This window comes from Miniopterus schreibersii, assembly GCF_964146895.1.
Source record: "Miniopterus schreibersii genome assembly, chromosome: X".
NCBI classification, from domain to species: domain Eukaryota; kingdom Metazoa; phylum Chordata; class Mammalia; order Chiroptera; family Miniopteridae; genus Miniopterus; species Miniopterus schreibersii.
In genome coordinates, this window is record NC_138104.1 from 99,810,169 (window position 1) to 99,833,247 (window position 23,079).

General features: G+C 38.7%; 1 protein-coding gene across 2 annotated transcripts in view; it reads left to right on the plus strand.

The window, feature by feature from the left end:
* The window catches only part of PIR (pirin), an 83,890-nt gene that overhangs the window by 37,240 nt on the left and 23,571 nt on the right, over positions 1 to 23,079 (plus strand). For both annotated transcript variants that reach the window (XM_081126071.1, XM_081126072.1), the window contains exon 6: positions 14,455 to 14,539. In XM_081126071.1, the coding sequence (XP_080982197.1) occupies positions 14,455 to 14,539 (85 nt within the window). The remainder of the gene's footprint in view (positions 1 to 14,454; positions 14,540 to 23,079) is intronic.

Genomic DNA, 23,079 nt, shown 5'->3' on the forward strand with positions numbered 1-23,079 from the left:
ACAGGCACACCTTTTTCCCCTCTTTTTGCCTTTGAAGTATTCCAGCAAGCTCATGGGTCTAGCTTGAAAAAGGATGATGGATATTTTCCTAAAGGCAGAGGTTGTGTTGGAGGCAGTAGGTTTGTGACAGGGCGCTCAAGATAACAGGCTCCAGCTGTCCCAGAGAGCAAGCAGAGGGAAAACAACCCTTGCTCAGAAAGGAATCCTCCCTTCCAAATGCCTCTCTGTTAATTTATTTTATTTATAAATCAGAGTGTTCTGTGATAGACTTAAAAACTAGAGATTTTAAAAACATTCCCTTTGGGCTGAGGGGTTGGGTTAGGATGGACCTGAGACTTCTCTCAGTATGTCTTTTATTTTTAATTTTGAAAGATGGAAACACATATTTAAAACATCAAGTTAAACCAGAGCAGAAAAAAATTTTTAAATTAAAAACAAACAGAAACAGATGAAGAACCTAACATTTGTGTAAAGATATTAACAACATAACCACACAGAGAAAATATTTATTTTAAAGGCTTTTAAAAATAGTCCTCTGAGTGTACATTTTTTTAGTGGAATATATTCTAAAGACAAAAAGAACAGCACAACATTTTTTAACTTCATAGTTTTTTTTAACTGAATTTATTGGGGTGACATTGGTTAATAAAATTATATAGGTTTCAGGTGTACGATTCTACAATACATCATCTATATATTGTATTATGTCTTCACCATCCCAAGTCAGGTCTTCTTCCGTCATCATTTATTCCCCCTTTCCCCTCTTCTGCCTCCCCCAACGCCCCTTTCCCTCTGGTAATCACCATGCTGTTGTCTGTGAGGGTTTTTTTTGCTTAATCCCTTCACCCTTTTTGCTCAACCCTGCATCCCCCCTTCCCCTCTGACAGCTGTCAGTCTGTTCTCTATCTATGAGACTGTTTCTAATTTGTTAGTTTTTTTTTTGTTTGTGTTGCCATTACAATTTTTATTTATTTTTTGTTAATCCTCACATGAGGATATTTTTTCCATTGACTTTTAGAGAGAGTGAAAGGGAGGGAGGGAGAGAGAGAGAGGGGAACATGAATGTGAGAGAGGGCTGGGGATTGAACCTGCAACCCAGGTATGTGCCCTTGACTGGGAATTGAACACAAGACACTTTGGTGTGGGGGCTGACACTCTAGCTACTGAGCCACGCTGGCCAGGGCAGCATGACAATTTTAAAACAGTTTTAAAATCAAACAAATGAGTAAACTTGTTAATATTTTTAGGAATCAAGATTTTGGAGCTACGAAAAATACTGTAATATTCAATGTTACATTAAACATTAAATGGACATTAAAAAAAAATAGATGGCTATTATCTCTATATGGCAGTTTCTAGAGAGCTAGTATGTTTGATCATTTTAGGAATCCAAGATTTTTAACAATGCAATTTTATGTTTCTGACAACAATTTCATTTTCCTCTGGTTTTTATTTCCATTGATTTTTCTTTTATGGTCCATGTTTAATTAGATGTTATGAGGAATGCTTAAAAAAAAGTCCCATCTAAGAAAGTCACAATCACCCAATGAATTCTGGCTGAATTTCCCTTTTAAGATGTTAAGTAAATGTATTTTAATGGGTGGGTGTAGGGAGAGAGGAAAGGAAATACCAGCATAAGGCAGAGAGCCTTCTGGGCTCCCTTTGACATAGAGCATTTGAGAGAAAGGGATATTGTCAAGTGCAAAATAGAAGTGGAGCTGATGTCACCATCCCTGTCTCCTTGAACACCTTGCCTCTCTGTCTCCTTGGAACTTATTCACCAAGTTCCAAAGTATGTCTCCTCTTTGGTGAAGCCTTCTCAGCTGCCCTAGATCCGCACAGCCATCTGTCACCAACACATGAGGTTTTTGGACTGGCAGTTATTTAATTCACGTGTCCTATTTCTCTGTGAGCTCTGTGTGTTCAGCCATTAGGCACCTGCTGTGTGCACATTGCGCAGTGCCCTAGAGATACAATATGAATAAGGTACAACCTCTGCTGTCAAATAAGATCACAGTCTAGCCAGGGAGAGAAACTGGCAAACCTCAGAAGCATAATGTGGTACGAGAAATGCTGAAACAGCAGTATGCCAAACCTGTGGGTAGTCTGGAGGAGGAGGGCGCGTTGATTTTGCCTGTGTGGATGGAGGGAGGGAAAGAGAGAAAAGAGGGGGCAGGGGGCATGGATAGTAGTAGAGTAGTGAGTGTATGGGGACTGTGATGGGAAGGGGGGCTGTATAGGCAACCGGATCTGGTGGGGTTATGACAGGGGAAAAGGAAATGATGCAAAATATTGGGCTGGAGGGAAGTCCAAGACCAAGTTTGTCTACTCCTGGGTTTTGCCTAAGGCTTGCCTGGGTTGTGTGCGTATTCCTGCGCCCCTCTCTCCCAGGGTTTTCCATAGCATGGTTCGGAGTTAAGGTGGGGAGGGGTGCTGTGTGCTGTTGTGTCTCATCTTGAATTTCACAAAGCAGTTCATCGTATGGGACCTGCCCAACACAGACCATGCAGCCTGAGCAGATGATCAGTGTCATTCCCCAGACAAGCGCACAACTTGGTTCTGATTCAGTGTTGAGAAGAGGCACAGTTAAGTCTGTTAGCCTTCTTGTAAATAGGAGGACACCAAAGAAATGCACCCAGCACTTCAAAGACTTGTCCTGTTGTAGGCAGCCATAGTTGGCACTTCATTTGCAGTGAGGAATGTTCAAATAAACAGTGGTCAGCATCTGATCAGATCAACTGTACAAAAGCTTTCTCTTGCCCAGGGCAGCCCACTCACCCCAAAAATACCATTCTTGGTGTGCACAAAGGGTGCCAGATGTTCTTATTCCTTCAAGATGTCCCTGTTGACCTAATCACCTAGGAAGTACATTCCAGTGGTGTTGACAAGCCCCCCCCCCCCCGCCAGTAATTGAAGAATGGATAGGTGCACTTTTAAACCAGAAGTTACCTCTGTGCTATTCATACATCATTGTTCGTAGTAATCAGGATTAAAAATTAGCAAGGAAATTTTGACTAAGAGGATAATGAAAGCTATAAAAAAACCCCACAAGGTGTCACCTTCAATAAAGGTGAGTGACCACTTTGTGTTTCAGTGGTTGTCCTTGATGGCTGTCATGGCTTGTATTTTTTGGCTGTCATGGCTTGTATTTTTTTGGATATAATAAGTCTCTAACCACAGTTAAATATGCAGGACAGCTTCAGGGAGCTGCAGAGGGTCTTGCATGTTGCATTGAAAGCAGAGCCCTTGTGGATATAAATGAGACAGACGTCAGTATTTTAAAGACTGGTACTGGCACATATGCTGTTGATAGCTGTAAACATATTGCTTTATTTTGACTAAAGCACAAATCCTTGTAGCTTTTAAAAATTTGATCAAACACACTAAAATGTGAGAAAATTTGGTGTCAGATATAATTCTGATTACTTAAAACTTAATTAAGAATTGTGCTCCAGTGGACAGGCAAAGTATTCTAAGATAAGAATTTAAAACTTTCAAATCAAATGGGCTCTAAGTCCTCGATATGGATTACTCTGTTAAAGGAGGGGCATGGATATTGTGGGGAATTAGAAGGATTTCCCAGAAAGGTATCTATGCCATTATAGTTCAGTTGAGCTCAGCAAATATGGACTGAGTGCCAACGGTGTGCAAGACCCTGTTATGGCGGGGAGAAAAAGATGGGGGCAAAATCAGGGAGCTGAAAGGCCACAGTCAAAGAGACAGGCATATCAGCTGCTAATACTACCAAACTATGGTCAGTCACCAGTCTAGTAAACATGGTGGGTTTAGGGGAAGAGAGAATAGATAGGAGGCTCAGCCCAATGTGGAGGTTCAGGAAAAGCAGGCCTAAGTCTAAAAGAGCAAAGAAGGGTGGAAAGAGTCTATGCAGCGCAAAGGAGACAGCGTGAAGCCATCTCCATTCATGAGGTGTTACTCCACAGAGGTGTCAAAATGTCCGGGGGAATAACTCCAACTTTTTAGAAAGCCTTCAAAACATGTATTCCTTGTCTTAAGCATGAAACCTGGAAAAGTTATCGTATCTACCATGTCAAAATTTTCAGGTAATTTCTCTCTGTGTTTTTTTTTAACTTTTCAATTTCATTATCTTTCATTTTAGAATTATCTTCAATACGCCAGTAATATTTCAGCTGGAATAATTGCTCTTTTGCCTCCTCTGCCTTTATCTCTCCCTCTGAGTGACCAAAATGAAAACAGTGCAAAATTCCAAAGATACTATGCTCTTATGTCACTGTCTATGGGAGTCATCCATGTTGAGAAGATAGCACGTACATTTGGAACCCAACATGAGTTGATTACAGTCCAGCTCATCCAGGTTCACGAAAAATAAAATAATGATAATTTGATCCAAATTACAAGAAGGAGAGTGGAAGGGAGAGCTGGGCTATGAAAAGGAGGAAGAAAAGTAACCCAATACCTTTTCTACTCCATCTTGCTTCCTTTAGCATTGATTTTTGTGCCTTTCCATCCTTTCTTTACCGGAGGATTTTCTTGTAGATCCCCACCCCATCACCAATTAGTGGTTCTGCCAATTGAGTCCTCCTGGCTGCATTCTTTTCCCAGCAGCTTCCAAGTGTGGCTTCGGCAGCTCTGCTAGTCAGGAGTCAGTACTCACCTACATTTTTTTTCTGTCCTGGAGACTTTGAGTGTCTCTCAGTAACTACCACGACTTGGCTGGTAGATTTTCCCAGTGTCAGATATTGATTTAAGGTCTTCTGTTACTAATCAGAAGTTTAGAGTGAGAGTTTCTGGTGATTGTGATTAAATACTTTCACAGGTTTTAACTGACAGTCTGTCAGCCAGACAAAAGCAGATGTCTCACTTTAAAAATAGCCTCAAAAGGTAACAAGACACACATTTATCATAGTACCAGCCCTAGTTCCATGAGATTTCATTGCACAAGCAAATCTCCAAGCTCTCGAGCAGTTCTACCTACAGCAAATTGATCAAGGAGCAGACAGGCTCTTGAGAGGCGGTAACACAGAAACTTTATGCGGGTGGTGCTTGGACAAGTTGCATGAGAAGGGAATTCCCTCACAGTTGGAGACCTTTGAGAGCCAGTGGCACCAAAAGGGAATTAGGCAAGAGGGGGAGTCAGGGAAATTGGAGAGGAGGCTTACCTGTCTAGGTAATATTGCTCAGCAACAAGGTAGAGGCTCTCTGGATCAGAGAGCTCCAGTGCAGCAACAAGTTTGGGGTCTTTTATGGCTGCAGGGTTCATTGTTTATGGCTAGCAGATGTTGGGTGCAGTTTCACAGGGTATGTAAAGTAGGTAGGCTCAAAAATGATTAAAAATATGTTAATTTGGAGTATATTTAAAGCAATTGGATATATGAGAGTTTGAGCTGGACTCCAGCAGGCTTTGGGCTGAAGCTCCTAGTCTGCTGTGAAGAAGTAAACAACATGGGGCCACTTTGCCTAATTAACAGGTGCTATCTCTGGCCCATTTCCGTAACTGCTGGACAGGAACTGCTCCATTCATTTATTTCTTCCATTGCTGTAATGGACAGGGTATTAAGATCTGAATGAAGTCCTTAGGGCAGCACTAGTCTAGCGCTCTTAATAGTATGAGATGCTTTTCAGAGCCGACCAAGACCTACTCTTCCCTTTTCTTCTGGCACTTCTATTGAAATCAGAATGTCAGGCAGCAATAGACATGAGAGATCAGCTCTCCAACTCCACCACTTTGCAGATGAGGACACTGCAACCCAACTAGGCAAAAAAGTCTTCCCAAAGTCAGACAGCTCATTATAGAAGGAACCTAGGCCTACACCCAGGTTTTCTAATTTTGCCCCATTTTATTTGCACAGTACCCCTGCCTTATACCATTCAGCCCCTGTACTTAAACTCGCTGAGTGTGTCTCTCTAGTTTGGCAATGCTGTAGCTTATTTTCATGGCAGGAAGCTTCAGAATGAAACCCCCCTCTCTACACCAAAAGGGTACTTTCATGTCTGTACAAGAACATACCCCTGACCATGTCAAAATGTCCTGCAAATGATTACACAGGAGAAGCCCTGTACCATAATAAATTCCCCCTTAATCGAATCTACACAAAGTTATCAGTCTCCAGAGCTCTATGAAATCTTATCTTTGCCAAATAGTTTCTCATCTTGATGCACTTTCTTGCAAGAACTCGTAAAAACATCTTAGTAAATACCAAATCTAACAGAAATTAAAAATATTATAAAGCCCTGTGAAGAATATTCTAGCATTGGTTAATGGATTTGCTGACTCAACCTTGGAATACATTATCCATGCGTGGGTGATAGGGGAAAGTAAGGCTCCCTGTTGGCGTACTCGGGGAGCATTTGTGGTTTTACTGTACTGTTGCCTTTGTAGGATTACGGATGGATTGGTCATATAAGAAAAGAGCATTTGTTCTTTCTCTGTTTTTAATTTTCAAAAAAATTAGAACATTTGTAAACCAACTTCAGTCAAGAATGGTGACTCAAAGGGTGAAGAAATCCAAGTCCAGTTTCACAGTTTACATGTCTGTGCTTAAATTTCAGGACTGTGAAATCTCCTTCCCCTTTAGCTCCTCTTCTCGCCACTCCTCCCCTAAAAAAGGAAAGGTGAGAAGGAGGGACTAGAGTGTTACTGTTAATTAAAGTGCCACTTGAAAAGGATGCTGTAGGACTGGACTGTAGGATACTTTGGCTGTGTCCAAAATTCTTGATTAGCTGGACAGTTTGATGCTCAGGATTTTTCACAATCATTCTTGTTCACAAAAGTTAAATATGTTGTCTGGCCCTCTCTAACTCTCACCCTATACAGAACCATTGGCATTTTGCCTAAGAGTTTCTTGTTTTCTCTTTGGGTAGCACTTCATGTATATGTCAAAATATGATTACCGGGTTTTAGTCCTTCCCACGATACCTTTGGCACTGGGGATGGAAACTAATCTCTTCCACTCTTTATCAGAATTCTTTAAAATAACCAAGAATTCCAAAATCAGAGTGCTTTGGATTGGGGACAGAAGACATCGTTTTGTTGAAGAGCATCAGCCTATTCTAAACAATGAGAATTGCAAATTAGCTTTGAATAATGTGGTAAATCAACTTTTCATTCCTCAAAGCTCTAAGTTCTCCAGGAAAAAGAGGAAGGCATGGTTCTTCATGCAGGCACGAAAGGAGTGTGGTAGTGAGTTTCTTGAGTGTGGTAGTGAGTTTCTTGAGTGTGTGTAAATGTGTAAGTGGTGGAGAGAATGGGGCTGTGCTGGTGGTTTTTCTCCTAAGTGCAAAGCCCAGCAGACCATGAGAGTGGGAAAGCGGTGGGAGGAAGACAAGGAGGTTGGGAAGCCCCATGGGAGATGTACTTGATGACGACAAGAACTCCTTCTGGAATGCATCTTCCTCTGTTAGTTGGGGTTCCTGAGCTAGGTAGTGAAGTTTTCTCCACTGAGGCTCTTCCGTGTGATCGGCAGAAACAGAACCTACCTGAAATAGACCCAAGTGTGTATGCATACTTAATAATGATAAAGAAGATTATCATCAAATGGGGAAAGAGTCAGCTGGGACAACTGGTTAACCATTCATAAAGAGAAACCAGTTTAGCTTGCGATCTCACACCTCACAGTGAAATCAATTTGACAGATCAAATAATTAAATGTTTAAAGTGTTGAACTAGAAAAATATAGGCAAATATTTAATTTCATCTTTGGATGGAGAAAGACTTTCTAAGTTTAAAAGCATTGGAAGGAAAAGATTGTTAGATCTGACCCATATCAGAACTGCCATCAATAAAATTAAAGACCAAAAACAAACTGGGAGGTTTTTATAGCAGATATTATTAAAGGCTAATAGCATTACTTACTTACTTAATTAATTTCTTTATTTTTAATCCTCACCCGAGGATATTTTTTCCATTGCTTTTCAGAGAGAGTGGAAGTGAGAGAGAGAGAGAAAAACATTGATGTGAGCGAGACACATCGATTGGTTGCCTCCCACATGGGGATCAAGCCTGCAACCGAGGTACATGCCCTTGGCTGGAATTGAACCTGGGACCCTTCAGTCCCAGGGTCGAGGCTCTAACCACTAAGCGAAACTGGCCAGGGCAGCCTTACTTTATTTAAAAAACACATCTCATATAAATTGATAAGAGAAGCACCAAACCCCTTGATCCCACACTCCCCAGTTCTTTCCTCCTTCTCAGAGTCCTACTTTGCAGATGACTTGTCTGCACACATTATCTCCACTTCCCCACTTCCTCAGTGCTCTCAACATGACAGCCACCCCCGTCAGCGCTCTGAGTCACCACTGACTTCCCCCTAACGTGTGGCCAAACCCAGAGGTTTCTTTTTCCCCCTAACGTTAACTCTTCCAGGCCCCACACTCTCTGTTCTTACTTTGGCCTCTGAGATAATGCATTCTTGTGTCTCCAGATACTCCTTACTTCTCAGTTTCTTTTCTAAGGCAGGTACCTTTTCCTTTACCAGGCCCCTAAAATACTCAAGTTCCCTGGATCTCAGTCCTCCACGCCCACCCACATCCAGTCTATTAGCAAAACCTTTCTATTTCCAAAATAGACTTTAAATCTATCTACCTCTCTCCCATCTCTGCCCAGCCTTGGCCAGGTCCATTGCAGCAGCATCTTCAGAGGGCTCTTCTCTCCTATTCTTACTCCCTTCCAGTTCTCCACATGATAGCTAGAGACATCTCTTTAAGATAAATTTGGATCAATGTGTTCTCATTGTACTTCAAAGAAATCCTAAATACCTTACTCTGGTCTATATCTGAATGGTTCTTTTCTAATTCTCTGAACTCACCTCATGCCATTCTCTCCAGCAACTTCTTTGTGTCTGCATATTGTTTTCCTCTCAGTTTCTGAATCCTCCAAGTCCTTTATTGCCTCCAGGCCTTTCCACATACTGTGCTCCTTTCCCTGCCTAGAAACATTTTACCCCCACCTCTTCTCATTTGAGACCTTCTATCCCCCCATTTCATTTTCTCTCTGTACGCTATTTATTTCTTTTACAGTCTGTATCATTATATATTTAATATTTTAAATTGTCTTCCTCACTAGAAAGTAAACTCCACAAAGTCTGAGCACATCTTTTATTCATCAATATACATATCTAATGACTAGCACACTACAGGCTCTCTATCAGTATTTTTCAAATGAGGGAGCTAGTTAATAATGAATAAAAACTTAAATACGTTAGTGAGCAGATAGTTTATAAAAAGGGAAACACAAGTGGCCTAATTAATATACATGAAGCACCTAGAATTGTGCCTGTTAGATACTAAGCCCTTAATATATTTAGATATTGTTTTCTTATATTAATAATATTTAATAGTATTTGGCAGATTAAAATTAATATTGTCACCTAAACTGATTCTCAAATTAAAAGAGTAAGGAGATATCAATTTCTGCTCCTTAAATTAGCTAAGATTGAAAAGATTAGATGGTCAACATTTTGATGAGATGGGTACTTTTTACAGATAGTTACCAAGTGATTTGACAAAAAATTTGGATGAAAGCAAGTCAGTTAGTATAACAATTGACTAAAATGGTTTTTTGTTCAAAAACAAACACTGCTAGACAATGGCTTTTCAAACATTGCTATTTGTGCTATGGAGGTGGTGCCTTTAAACTTTTTTTCAGGTTAAGCTTTTTCGTTTTCTTGCCCATTTTTCAGATTCTCACATATTTTTTCTTTTCCTTTCCTTTTTTTTTCTTCAGCAATTAATCCTTCCTTTCTATGTTTGTGGCAAGGATATATTGGAATAAATCTAAATGGGCAACAACAAGGGATTAGTTAACTTTCTAACAATAAGGGGTTAAGTAGGGGAAAACAATATGTAAAGCACATACTGAGTTGAAAAACTGCCCTGTGGTGTAGCAAAATTACCAACTCTAGAAAAACCAATGACTAGCGGTAGACATGTTCAGCAGAATTGCTGTTTTATTACATGATCATGTTGACCAATTTGCTTTTGGCCACATTGCATTTAGCTATAAACCTACAGATCTATCAAGAGTGCTTAAAATACCTAGACTTCTAGACCTAAAATTTCACTGTGAAGAAAAAAATAGAAATGTGGTCAGAGATTTATCTGCAAAGATCTTCATCAAAAGTTAGTTTTTCTTTTTGCAACCATGCAAAAGAAAAAAATATATAATGTTCAGCATTGGGGGGGTGATCCAACATGAGAGTGAGCAACCAGGAATAGGTAGAAACACTGTTTCTTTTTCTTATTGGATATTGAGGATTCACACTTGTTAATAGTTGCTTACAATAATTTGCTTAAGCAACATATAGTAAGATTGAGATTTAAGTGCATTTCCTGAAAAATCACTAAATCATAAAGGGTCTTTGAAATTGTTCCCCAAAAGAAATGTAAAAGCATTTATTACAGCTCTGACACGTGGCAAATTGCTGCCACTTGCTTTTAGAGAAGGCCAGCGTGGTGCAAAATGAGCAGCGTTCAGGGATAAGTGGGTGGCAGTTACTCGTGAAAGGAGCAATGGCAAAATGAAAGAGATTTCTTTTGCCACCCTCACACATAGCAAGCAACGTAGCACGCTCCCAGGAGATGTGTGTAAGCCACATGCTTTCCATGTGCAAGTGATTTCACCTCCTAATTACGATCACATTTACAGATAAAAACAGGAAGGAAGCCAGCTTGACAAGGGTATCACACCAGAAGCCAGGGTGAGCAGGAAGCCTTTGAAGGATATAAGGTGAAGGTAGTTGGGATTCGGAAGGAAGTGGTTTTGTAGACCCTGTTTGGTCTTGGTTGTTTTCTGGTCATTATTGGAGTGGTGTTTTTGACTCATTAAGGGTTTAATTCTGACACATTTATAGAGAACGAGAGACAAGGCTTGTATGGATTTGGTGGCACTCCTGTTGCTGGTTAGCCAAAATTTACCTTTAACCTCTTATGAAGAGTTATTATCTTCTAGAAGCCTCGCCCTACTTGATATTTGAACTGTAAGATTTTAAGTCATTAGCCTTTTCAAATGCAGACTAAAGCCCTTAAAGATAAGTATTCTAAATACTTTAAACAGAGAATTATGAAATGAGAATAAAGACAAAAGAAGAATAGTTTGGATTTTAGTACCTGCGCCATTACTATTAATCAGGGCCAAAACAGAGAAAAGGAAGGGGAAATTTTCAGTGATGTAACTGAAGGGCGATAGTTCTGTTCATGCTGAAACATCCGTAGAGGAATGCTTTATTTTAGGTTGTAATGTACCAATTTATTTTAACCCTATGGAAATAGATATATAGCTAAGTTTTAACCAAAAAAGAATGATTTGTTTACTTAAATTCACATTCTATTTTGAGGGTGTATTAATAGTTTAATACTATACATAAAAATAAACAAAACAAAACACAGAAAAGAATGTGCCTTCTGGTGATATTTCTTTATTTTTTACAAATCAGCAGTGTGTAATAGAAAAATTTGCCTAAACTGGTTTCCTAAACAGGTTTGCCTAAACTGTATTCGAGGCTGATGTTATCATCCTTGACTTAAATGAATATAATTTATATTTGCTATTTCAACAGAATTACCATGGAAGATAAAAATTAAAAAAAAAAATCTACCTGCTTTTCAAAAACTGTGTGTGCGTGCGCGTGTACACACACACACACACACACACACCCTACACACACACATGGAAACGGCTTCCAAAATGAGGTTTATTTTATTATGGATTAATTGAAATAGAATAATGTATGTTTAGGTTTGGGGTAGTTGATTATTTAAGACGTGTGCTGTATTGAAACCTTCAGTGATCTGATTTTCAATATAAAAAGGAGATTAGAATCAGAATTCTATTTTAGGTTAATGATGTGGTGAAAAATACCTTCAAAATGAATTAAAAATTTCCCTTTAACCCTTTTCATGCCAAAAGACAATAGGGTATATTTGTGGCTTTATAATGTTGTGATGTCCCTGATTGGTTTCTGTTTAAAATTTTATAAATGAATACATTAAGTACAGAATTCTGTGTGTGTTTTGTGCGCACACACACATGTATCTATGTAGTTGCAGTCTTAGAGATATAAGTTACTATTTTTTGGACAACATGAATTAGGTTGAAAAGTTAGAGACAGGGAGAAAAATAAAAGCTAGCCCAGAGGGCACGATTGGTGAATGAGTTTGAAGGCAAGAATAGAGTGAATTGATCAGCGGCTCCCCATTCTCTCCCCATAGGCCTCATTGCTCTCCTCATCGCAGCCACATCTCACTTTTCTATAGCTCTTGTCTGAGAAATCAGAAGGGAATTTTAAAAATGAAAACATGGAGGAAAACATTAATTTTCTGATTCAGAATTTCAGAATCAGAAATAGACTTCAGCATCAGGGAGTTTCAAGAAAAGATTTTCAGATGAGCAAACTAGAAGAAGAAGAAGAAAGGTGTTTTGCTAGTCAGCAGGAAAGCAATCCTAGCATCAAAGACTCCTGGTTTCCAGTTGGAGATTATTTTTATGACTGCATTCTGGGAGAATATTAGTAAAAATTAAACTAAGAACCTCTTTGTGATTAATCTCTTTGCTGTTGGCAGGGATGCTGCATCTGCCCCTGAGGCACAGGTTAGGAAAGACGGTTAAAGCAAACAGGGGTTCTTTTTCTGGAAAAAAACAAAACATTGCCCATATAGAGGAGTCATCTGATATTATGTGACATTTACCCTTGATCTTTTTAAAGGTAATTTTGGAAGTCTTCATTAGACAAAACCAGATTCTTTCCATATGGTGTCTTACACACCTAATAATTCTAGAGAATCAGCTCCTGTGTCTTGCTGGTGCTGCCCTTGTGTTATGTATGTTTCAACCTCTTCAGATTGATTGTCAGTCTTTGGCCTCAGGCTGCATTTGATGTCACAGGTCTTTCTGGTTTCATTTATGTGTGCACAAGGGAATTTGCTTTCCCTGTCTTTGAAGCTATATTGATGCATCTTGACCTTCTAAGCCATGTAAAACCACCTACCAGACCACTTAAAGCCCAATTCTTCAGTACATGAAACATTCATAGGAAAGGGAACAGTCTTCTGATAGCATTGTTTATAATTGTCTATTCCAAAATTTAATGCACAGATGTACACTTTGACCATACTAAATCACCCTTCCTGAAAAAGAGGCATTCTGCTACATGTAGGTAAATATATTGATGAATATCCTGTGTATATTATAAATAAATTTATTATACATGAGCTTTTCCATTAGGAAACATCATTCAATAAATATTTATTGAGCACCTACTATGTGACAGGCACAGTGGGTTGGCCCTGGGTGAAAAAGGCTGAAATGTCCACGTGTTTTGTGGAGTTTACATAATTATTCTCTGCAAAATGATGCCTTTATCAAGGAAAAAATAATTCTGAGCTCTGGATTCTCTCATTTGATCTACTCACACATTCATATTTTTAATAACTGTAAACTTTATTAAAATATAACACATATACAAACAGTATATAAATCAAGTGTATAGCTCAGAGCATTTTCATCAAGTAAACATTGCCATGAAATCAGAAGCCAGGTCAAGACACAGAACATAATTATTGAATAAATTAAGCAAGATAAAAAATTACATGTATATGATTCCATTTATATAAAATTGAGTAAAGTACGTCAGTGGTTACTTGGAGATTAGAGAGTAAGGAAGCATGCGATGGAGGGATTACAAAGAGGCATGAGAAAACTTTTGAGAGTGGTAGATATACTTATTATCTTGACTGATGTTTTCACAGATTTATATATGTCAAAATGTATCAAATCATACACCATTTATTGTCTATCAATTATATCTTTCAAAAGTTGTAAATATTTTTTATTGGAAAAATTAATTTTGAGGGTACTCCAAAGGGACATGTGGAAGCCTTCTGGTGTGATGGTTTTTTATGGCTTGATATGGGTATATAGGCAAAAAAACAAAATGTAGCAAAAAACTGTATATTTCAGATTTGTGCATTTCACTGTATTTAAGTTGCAACTTCATAAAAATAAATTTTATGAAAAAGTAAAAAAAAAAAAAGAAACAGAACATTGTCAGGCCCCAAAAGCCCCCTTTTGAACCCCATCCAATTACTCACTTAGCTTTATTGAGACCTGGGAAGAAGCATACATTTGGATGAGAGATAACTTACCATATCAAGTGGAAGACTGGAAGTGAGAAATTTCGATTAACTATTGCCCAGTAAGCCATTAACATCGGACCATATTTGAGAAATGGCTGTTGGGAGATAGCTGTCATCCTGAAATAGCTTGTCAACCATATTGTAAAGCTAGGAAGGCTAACTCTTAGACCAAGACCCTTAAGAGGGGGCTGCACTGGCAAACCATCCAGCCCCCTACCCCCACCCTGCTTTAACAGTGCCTTCCAAAGGAGGAATTGTACATATAATGGATTCAGGCCCCAGCCCATTCTGAAGTAAAGAAGAATCTTATTCTTGGAAAGATGCTGATGGTTTCTCCTTTCTTTTCAGTCCAAGATTTACACTCACACACCAACCTTATATTTGGATTTCAAATTGGACCAAGGAGCAAAGCATTCCCAGCCTATTCCTAAAGGTATGATGGGTTCTGGGGTTTAGTGATCATTTTAGGAAAAAAGGGGGGGTAATTTTTCTGGAATGTTCTTGATTCTGAACCTCAGCCCAAAGTTCTATGAATTTTGTTTATGCTAAATTATGTTTAAACTAGCCAATATTGATGGGGCCTTTCAAGTTACATAAATCATAGAATGTTAGGGCAGGACCCTCTGGGCCACCCCTGTCATTTTACAGGTATGAACGCTAAGGCCCAATAATTAGCCAAGTGTCAGGACCATGTAAAGGCAAGACAAGGCAGGACTCACATGTCCTGACTTCCTGGCCACTACTGACTTGCAGTGTTCCTGGAGGCAAATTCCAACCTTGTTACTTATGAACAAGCGAATCCTTGACTGAGATACATGCATCTCTTGATAAAGGCATTGCCATGAAAGACTTACCTTTAGGTTGACATTTAAATACAAAGAATAATTAGAAAGCTCCCAAGCATTTAAGGCCAATTTTATTTTTAAATATGGTTACACACAAGGTCATTAGGCATCAGTCTCAGACCCATTATTTTCTTCTTTGTCTTTTAAAATTTATTTTATATATTAATTTTAGAAAGAGAGGAGGGAAGAGATAGAGAGACAGATTTATTGTTCCCCTTATTTATGCCTTAATTGGTTGATTCTTGTATGTGCCCTGACTAGGGATTGAACCCGCAACCTTAGTGTATTGGGATGATGCTCTAAATATAGAAAAACATTTAATTAATTCACTTAAACATATCCCTACTCTTATGCATAATTTTTATGACGATAAGTGTAGTGACGCATATGCTTTAACCTTTTTCTTTTACTTTTGAGTTTGTGCCCCTGCATTCCCTTTTCCTCCCTTGTCAGCCCATAGCAGTACCTTCTCTAGATATCCCAGAGCTAGGAGAAATCCCAGGTGCATCCTTGAATTAGATCTTGCTGTGTTTTTCTCCACACTTACTTTTGTACACTGACATATATATGCATGCAAATAGACACATATGTGGGGTTATTTTGTCATTGTTTTACTAAAATAGAATCATATTATAAATACGTTTTTGTATCTTGCTTTTTTGACCAAACTACCTCCTGGAAGTCCTTCCGTCTACTCACGTGGCTCTTAAATGCTGGTGTTCTGTGCCGTGGGCTGACTGCAGTGTGTTTAGCCAGTTCCTGTCACTGGGCGCTCCCTTTGTTCCTTGCACTTGGCTACTGCATACTGGTCTGCAGTGCGCATCCCTGTACACATGTCCTGCCGTATGGGGACTTATTTCGATGTGACAGGTTTCCAGGAGTAGTCACAAGGTCTATCCATGTTTAATTTTAAAAGGTATTGTCAGACAGCCATGTACGAGAGGACCAGTTTCTGTGACCCCACCAGCACTGTGTATGGTTCATGTCAATTTTTGCTTTACTCTTAGCCACCACCCTATATTGCCTCATGAGATAATGCGTATCTGTCAGTTAACAAAGCTATACTTCTGTATTATTTTGTCACTATGAATTTTAAACCAGAGATTTGTTTTTAAAAACATTTTTGGATGGAAACAAAAGCGAGTAACTTAGAAATACATGTTTATTGCTGAGGCACTGAAACCCACTTTAAACAAGGCTTTTATAAACCCAACTACGAAGCAAAAGAACCTTTCTCTAAGACATTGCTTGTAGTTATAGTTCGTTCCCTCCCTCCCTCCCTCCCTCCCTCCCTCCCTCCCTCCCTCCCTCCCTCCCTCTCTCTCTCTCTCTCTCTCTCTCTCTCTCTCTCACACACACACACACACACACACTCATTCATGCTTGCTTTAGGTGACGAATCCAAAGTTTGAGGCTGCTCTGTGCAGTACCAGACAAACAATTCAGATCTTATAAAGCACTTATTATTTGCAGACTTGATAGTTCTGGTTTCCTATAAGCAGACATGTTAGTTGGTAAAATTATGCTGTATAAATTTCAGTATCGTCATTTGAAGTCAAGGTCACCCTTTGTCTTTTTTTTAAACCACCTTTCTATTTGCATGAAATATTTTTACTTTTAGTCTGTGTGTATCTTTCATTCTCAGATTGGTCTCTGTGTCCAGTTCAAATTCCATTATAAAATCCAAGGACTGTCTAAATTAATTTCATTTTGGTGCTTTGCTGTATCAAATATTCCTTGAAATGTTTGGGTCACTGGCTGGACCCTGGACATGTTTTGTTTATAACATTTTGATTGTTTTGTTACTCATGGTAAATGGACGTGACATAGATTTCTGGGTTATGTTTGGCTTTTGGCATATGCTTTGCAATCTAACTAATTTAATGTTGACTTCATTGTATCGTTACCAAACAAATGGGCTAGAAATAGAGGCATACAGTGCTACATCCCATTCCTGATACCAGGAAAATGCACATTTCCCAAGGGATGTCCAGTTAAGGGATACTGGAAACATTTCTCATGAATCAGACTAAATGTTTTCTGAATTCCTTCCCATAAATAGTTTTGGAATCGATTTTTGCCATCTCTTTATTTCCTTTGGGCGAGGCATGTTTCTGTGGAGTTGTGCTAATCTTGCAGAAAACAGATGTTTCATACAGTGATGATTTGGAAGGCAGTTAATGTCAGGAATGGAGCTGCATGCTGCATCACTTACAAATAATCCAATTTGTCATGTCTTTGACAGTACCAGATTCTTTTCACAATTGCCACACGTTTTTCATGTTAGTTCTTGGCTAAAATAAGAGTAAGTAGTTGTTTTCTTTTTCTGTCTCTCTCACTCTCTCATTTTTTGCAGTGACTTTTGCCATCTTTTGCTGAGCAATCTGATTTTCCTTGCTGTAAACTGATATACAGATAGCACTGTTATCATTCACTAAGAAGGACATAAATCTGTATTTCTAGGAAAATATCAATCTTTTCCAAGGAATTTGTGCCTTCTGGTCCTCATGTCCCCTTTGTCTTCTGACTGCATCAAAATTTGGCCCTCAACAACCACTCTGTTCTCCCCATCTTCCTCCATAGTACCTCTGCTACTAGGTATTTAAAAGCATGCTCTGGAATGTTAAAGGTATGGAAAAACTTAATTTTATAAGCCTTTTTTTTTGCATCCCTCAACTTTTAACTTTACAGTATCTGTATATCAATCAACAAAATTTCTTTAGAAAATATATAACCTACCCTTCTGTGGTCAGCAGAATAATGGCTCTGCCAAAATATCCATGCCCTAATCTCTGGAATTTGTGAATATGTTACCTTACATGGTAAAGGGGATGTTGCATGTGTGACTAAACTAAGGATCTTGAGATGGGAGGCTAGCCTGGGTAATCCAGGTGGACCCAATATAATCATAAGGATCTATATAAATGAAAGAGGAAGACAGGAGTCGGAGTGAGAGAGAGGAGGTGACAATGGAAGCAGAGTTCAGAGTGATGCAATTGCTGGTTTTGAAATGGAAGGAGGCCACCAGCTAAGATATAGGGGCAGCCTCTACAAGATAGAAAAGGCAAGGAAACGAATTCTCCCGCAAAGCCTCCAGAAGGAACACTGCCCAGCCAACACCTTGATTTTAGACCCTTGAAACCCATTATTGGACTTTTGACCTCCAGAACTGTAAGATAATAAAGTTTTGTTTTAAGCCACCAAGTTTGTGGCAATTTGTTACAGCAGCAATAGGAAACTAATGCTCCCTTTTAAATTAATATATTTTTGATTCCCTGTTTACCTTCAAGGGGAAAAAAAGGCAAGGAACCACATCAAGTATATCTTAATAAAGCTGGGGGGCAAAGAAATAAATGCTTCAAAACAATTTTTTTAGAAAGTAGATTTTAATGCCACGAATATGGTAGCTACTCAGTAAATCACATTAGGATATGTTTAAATGTGTCTCATTGTATTAGTTATCTATATTGCTGCATAACAAATTAGCCCATAACTTAGTGGCTTAAAACATTTGTTATCTTACAGTGGCTCACAGTTTAGCTGTGTCCTCTGGCTCAGGGACTCTTACAAGGGCTGCAATCAGTGTTGGTCATGGCTGCAGTCATCCCAGGGCTTAAATGGGAAGGGTGCACTTCCAAGCTCATAGTCTTGTGGTTGTTGGTAGCATTCAGTTTCTTGAGGGTTGTTGGCTGCAGTCCACTGTCAGTTCCTTGCCACATGGGCCTCTCCGTAGGGCAGCTCAAAACATGACAGCTGGCTTCATCTGAGCTGGCCAGTGAGAGAGCCAAAAAAGGTGAGCAAGATGGAAGTCAGAGTTTTTATATAACCTAATCTCAAAAGTGACAGCCCATCACTTTTGCCTTCTTCTTCTTCTTAAAACCAAGTCATTGGGCGCAGCCCACACTTGGAGAGAGGGGATTACACAGGGTTTGAATACCTGGAGGCAGAGGACATCTTAGTGTCAACTCACCAAGCTTATGATCTTGCTTCAAATTGCTGCACATTTTTCCATATCATCAACAACTCAAAAATGAAGTAGTGATTTTTTTTCTCTGGTTGGTGATTTTTTAAAAAATTTGAGTAAGCCTGGAGAAATACATGGTGAATTCTCTTCAGAGTTCCTGCCTAAATGTATTTTCATTATCTGCTTTTTAGAGGAGAATGCTCCCAACATGAATGATTCATGTGGAATTTTAGATTTTCAGGTGTTTTCATAGAGAGAGACAAGAGTGATTTTTACTTGGTTCACTATATACAACACATGATTTAATTCATGGGTAATTTTTGCAAAGCTGTTATCTACCGGTAGTACATTAGAATATTGAGCCACAATTCCCCTCATACTTAGAATATGCTTGTAAGTTATGGATGTTAATCAATAAGCCTTCAGCCCAGCTGGGCGTGGCTCAGCGATTGAGCATCGACCTTGCATCCAGGCGATCGGGGTTCGATTCCCGGTCAGGGCACAGGCCTGGGTTTCGGACTCGATCCCCAGTCAGGGGTGTGCAGGAGGCAGCCGATCAATGACTCTCATCATTGATAATTCTCTCTCTCTCCCTCTCCTTTCCTCTCTCTGAAATCAATAAAGATATATTTTAAAAAACTAAGTCTTCAGAGCAGTGGTAAACATGAACCAGAGCCTAAAATATAAAATGGTCATATCATTTTCCTTTGGGTGGGTTGTCTGTATTTTCCACATTGATTTATAGGAGCTCTTTATATATTCTGAATACTAGTAATTTTCAGTTATTTGTGTTACATATCTTCTCTCTTTTGCCTGTTTTCCAATTTTAATAAACAAAAATTCTTTAAATGTATCAATCTATTTTCTAATGGTTAGTGCTTTCTGTGGTTTCTTTAATAATTGTCTCCGAACCCCAAATCATGAAAATGTTCTCTCTATTATAGATGCTTTCTTGTTCTTCCTTTTTTCTCAAATGTCTATATCTGGAATTGACTTCCATGGGGAGGTATGCTTGCATTTTTTAAAATGTGGTTTTGAAAAAGAGAAAAAAATGGCAAAAAATTCATGATGGGAAATATCATGAACATTTTTAGGAGCTCACAGTTCAGTGAGTCATCTTGTAGTAACAATAATAATAATAATAATAATCGCTAACATTTATTAAGTGCCCACTGTTTGCCAGTAACTGCTCTAAGAACTTCCCCTGTACTAATATCTGTAGTCCTCATAACTTCATGAGGTATGGACTGTGACTATCCTATTTTCTGAACGAGGAAACTGAGATACAAGGATGTTAAGTAACTTTCTCAAGGTCAACTAGCTGGTGAGTGTTGGCAAGGCTGAGATTTCTAACCCATATAATTTGACTTTCACTATGGCTCTTAACCACTAAGGTCCAGACAAATTAATGGAACTTTACTGACCAATACCCTATTGTTAGTGCCTTGGATATATGACTAAATAAACCCAAGATTTTGCAGATAGTTTGTAAAAATGACTAGTTTTGAAATTTTTAAATGAATAATTTCATCCATTTGAAGGTTGTATTCTGTTTTTCTGATATATCATCTTTAAGAGAATTAATCATCTTTAATTTACTCTTACATTAAGAGTCCATGTAAAGTAAGAAACTATTCTAAGAATTGAAACACATTTCAATATTTTCCAGGTCCTGTTTAAAAATATTTTTCTCTTAAAACCAATTAGGTGCCTAGATAGGTCCTATGATAATCCTAGGAGTATTTATGACATTCTCTGCCTCTCTACTTTAGTTCTAAATTGTCTATCACCTTGGCTTCAGTCTAAGTTCAAACACCTAAAATAGTTTTTCTACTTTGCAGCCCTAAATATAATTGTTTTACTGTAACTACATATTTTAATTATTTTCTGAATTTTTCTCAGCAATTAAAAACAAATTATGAATACTAACATATTTGAAGAGGAGAAAAGATCTGTTCAAATAAAGCCAAGAAATAATAATAACAAATATTATTTTAGTTTAAATGATCACATTGAATGTCTTGTTGCTGAGAAAAACTTCAATGTAGGCTTATAAGCAAGAAAATAATCCATGGAGTTTGTCCCTTAGAGGGCTAGGCTGCATTCTGGGTTTGCAGAAGACTATCTTCTGAGAGTTTACATTCCAAAGAGTTTATATTGCCAATACACTTTTTTGTTCAAAAGTTTGAATTTCTAAGTTTTTCTGTTAGTCTCTGATGCAATGAATGTTCAGTATTATCAATGTGGACCAACCCATAGGGAAGGTTTTCCTGTAGGTTTCAATTATTGTTGCTTAAAATATAGGATCTTCAGAGACAGCTTATAATGTTACATGGCCATGGGTTATAAACACAGACCATATGACCATTAGACATATGATCATTCTAGAATGTTTGAAACATTCTGAGTATATTTTATTCTGGTCAATCTTCTCAAGTGTCTTAGTGTGGGTGCCATTCTATGCAATATCATTGAGTATTTTATTATTGATGTCACTCACCATATTTAGTAAAATGGGCATTTTCTCTTGATGGAATTTTCACAAGGTCCTGTCTCTTGTCCAGATGGCAGAGCTACAAAACTGATACCTCTCTCTTGCTATTTATGCTTAGTTATAAGATGGGTATTGAACGCCTGTGCTTGGCCAGTTTAGAGATCTTATATTGAACTGTCAGTTGCTGTATGATCAGAAAGCCCACCTTATGTCACCAATTATAGACTGCAGTGTTTGTTGGGACACAGACAGCATCCTAAGTGCCAGAAGTTTCTTGAAGAGGGCAGCAAGGATCTGTTCTCTACATTTTGGGAAACAGTGATCCTGTCAAGATTTGTTCAGTGTCTAGTGTAGCGTGCGAGGAGACCAGTTGTCTTGGAGCTGAGGGGAGTGAGCCAGGAAGCATGGGGCCCTCTCTGTGGTTATGTGCCATGCTGAGCACAGTTGCAGGGCTCTTAGAAACCAGCACTGGGGTCTGGCCATCTTTGTGATCCAGAGGTTCATTGTCTTCCTAGCCCCGTTTCCTTTGCTTCTTCCTTCTCTTTTTCTCTCCCCAGAGCTTACCTTTTCCAAGGATTTGGTGTGTCACCAGGCCATGTTTTTCTACTTTTCCACACATATACAGGGGAGGGCAAAAGTAGGTTTGCGATTGTGAGTACATGAAACACAGAGTTTATTCTTTCTTTCCTTGTATTATATTTATTATTTTTATATGAACAACTGTAAACCTACTTATGCTCACCCCATAAATGTAAGGAGTAGTTGTAAAGTTCATTGAACTAATGAACTCCAAGACTGAGAGGCCGGAGGAGAATGAGCTGGCTTAAGCCAAGGAATGTAGGCCAAGTAAAGCTCTCACTAGGGACCCTTTCAAGAATTGGGAACCTCCATGGAAATGAGAGCAAATGCCACAGAAAATGATTTACATATTTAAAAGAAAAGTTTTACATTTTTTATGTTTGACTAAGGGAGTACTGACTTAAATGTGTTACTCATTAAACTGTCCTACAGGGCCAGAGGTAAAATGTGACTTCCATCCCAACTCATTTTCTTTCTTATTGCCCAAGGGAAGGGAAGAGCTTTCCCGCTGCAAAGAGCCAGTAGCTTGGAGAGAACATTTGCAGAAGACAGGAAACTATAGGACCAGTGACCTCTGATGGCACAATAAAAATGTGGGAATGGTATCGATTCCTGGTGCAGGACCTAAAAGTGGAAGGAGAGGTGGGGGGAGATAGAGAGTGGAGGCTTTGAAAATCTCACAAGAGAACTTTTTGCTAACGCAAGGCCGAGAAGGAATTCTAATAAAATGTGGTGGGTCTTAAACAATTTGGCTCTTTTTGCTGTAGCTTTAAGAAACAATGCTTGATGGAAATGAAACAAAGTTTAACAGAAGCAAGCACACATGGACAACATATTAAAAAGAAGGGGGGAAAAAGGAAACTGCCCCCTGTTCCTATAGCATTCCCTCTAAACTCTGTGCCTTCCAACCAGTAACATGAATTATGTTACTACTAATGAAGTTGGACTCTATATCCTAATAGAAGGCTTTTTCACAGAGCAAAACTGGGTGAATGTACTTAATAAATTGACTTGGCCATTCCTTTAAGCAAATGTTTGGTCCTTTTGGATCATGTAAGAAGATAATGGAAAGAATACAGACCCAGGCGATT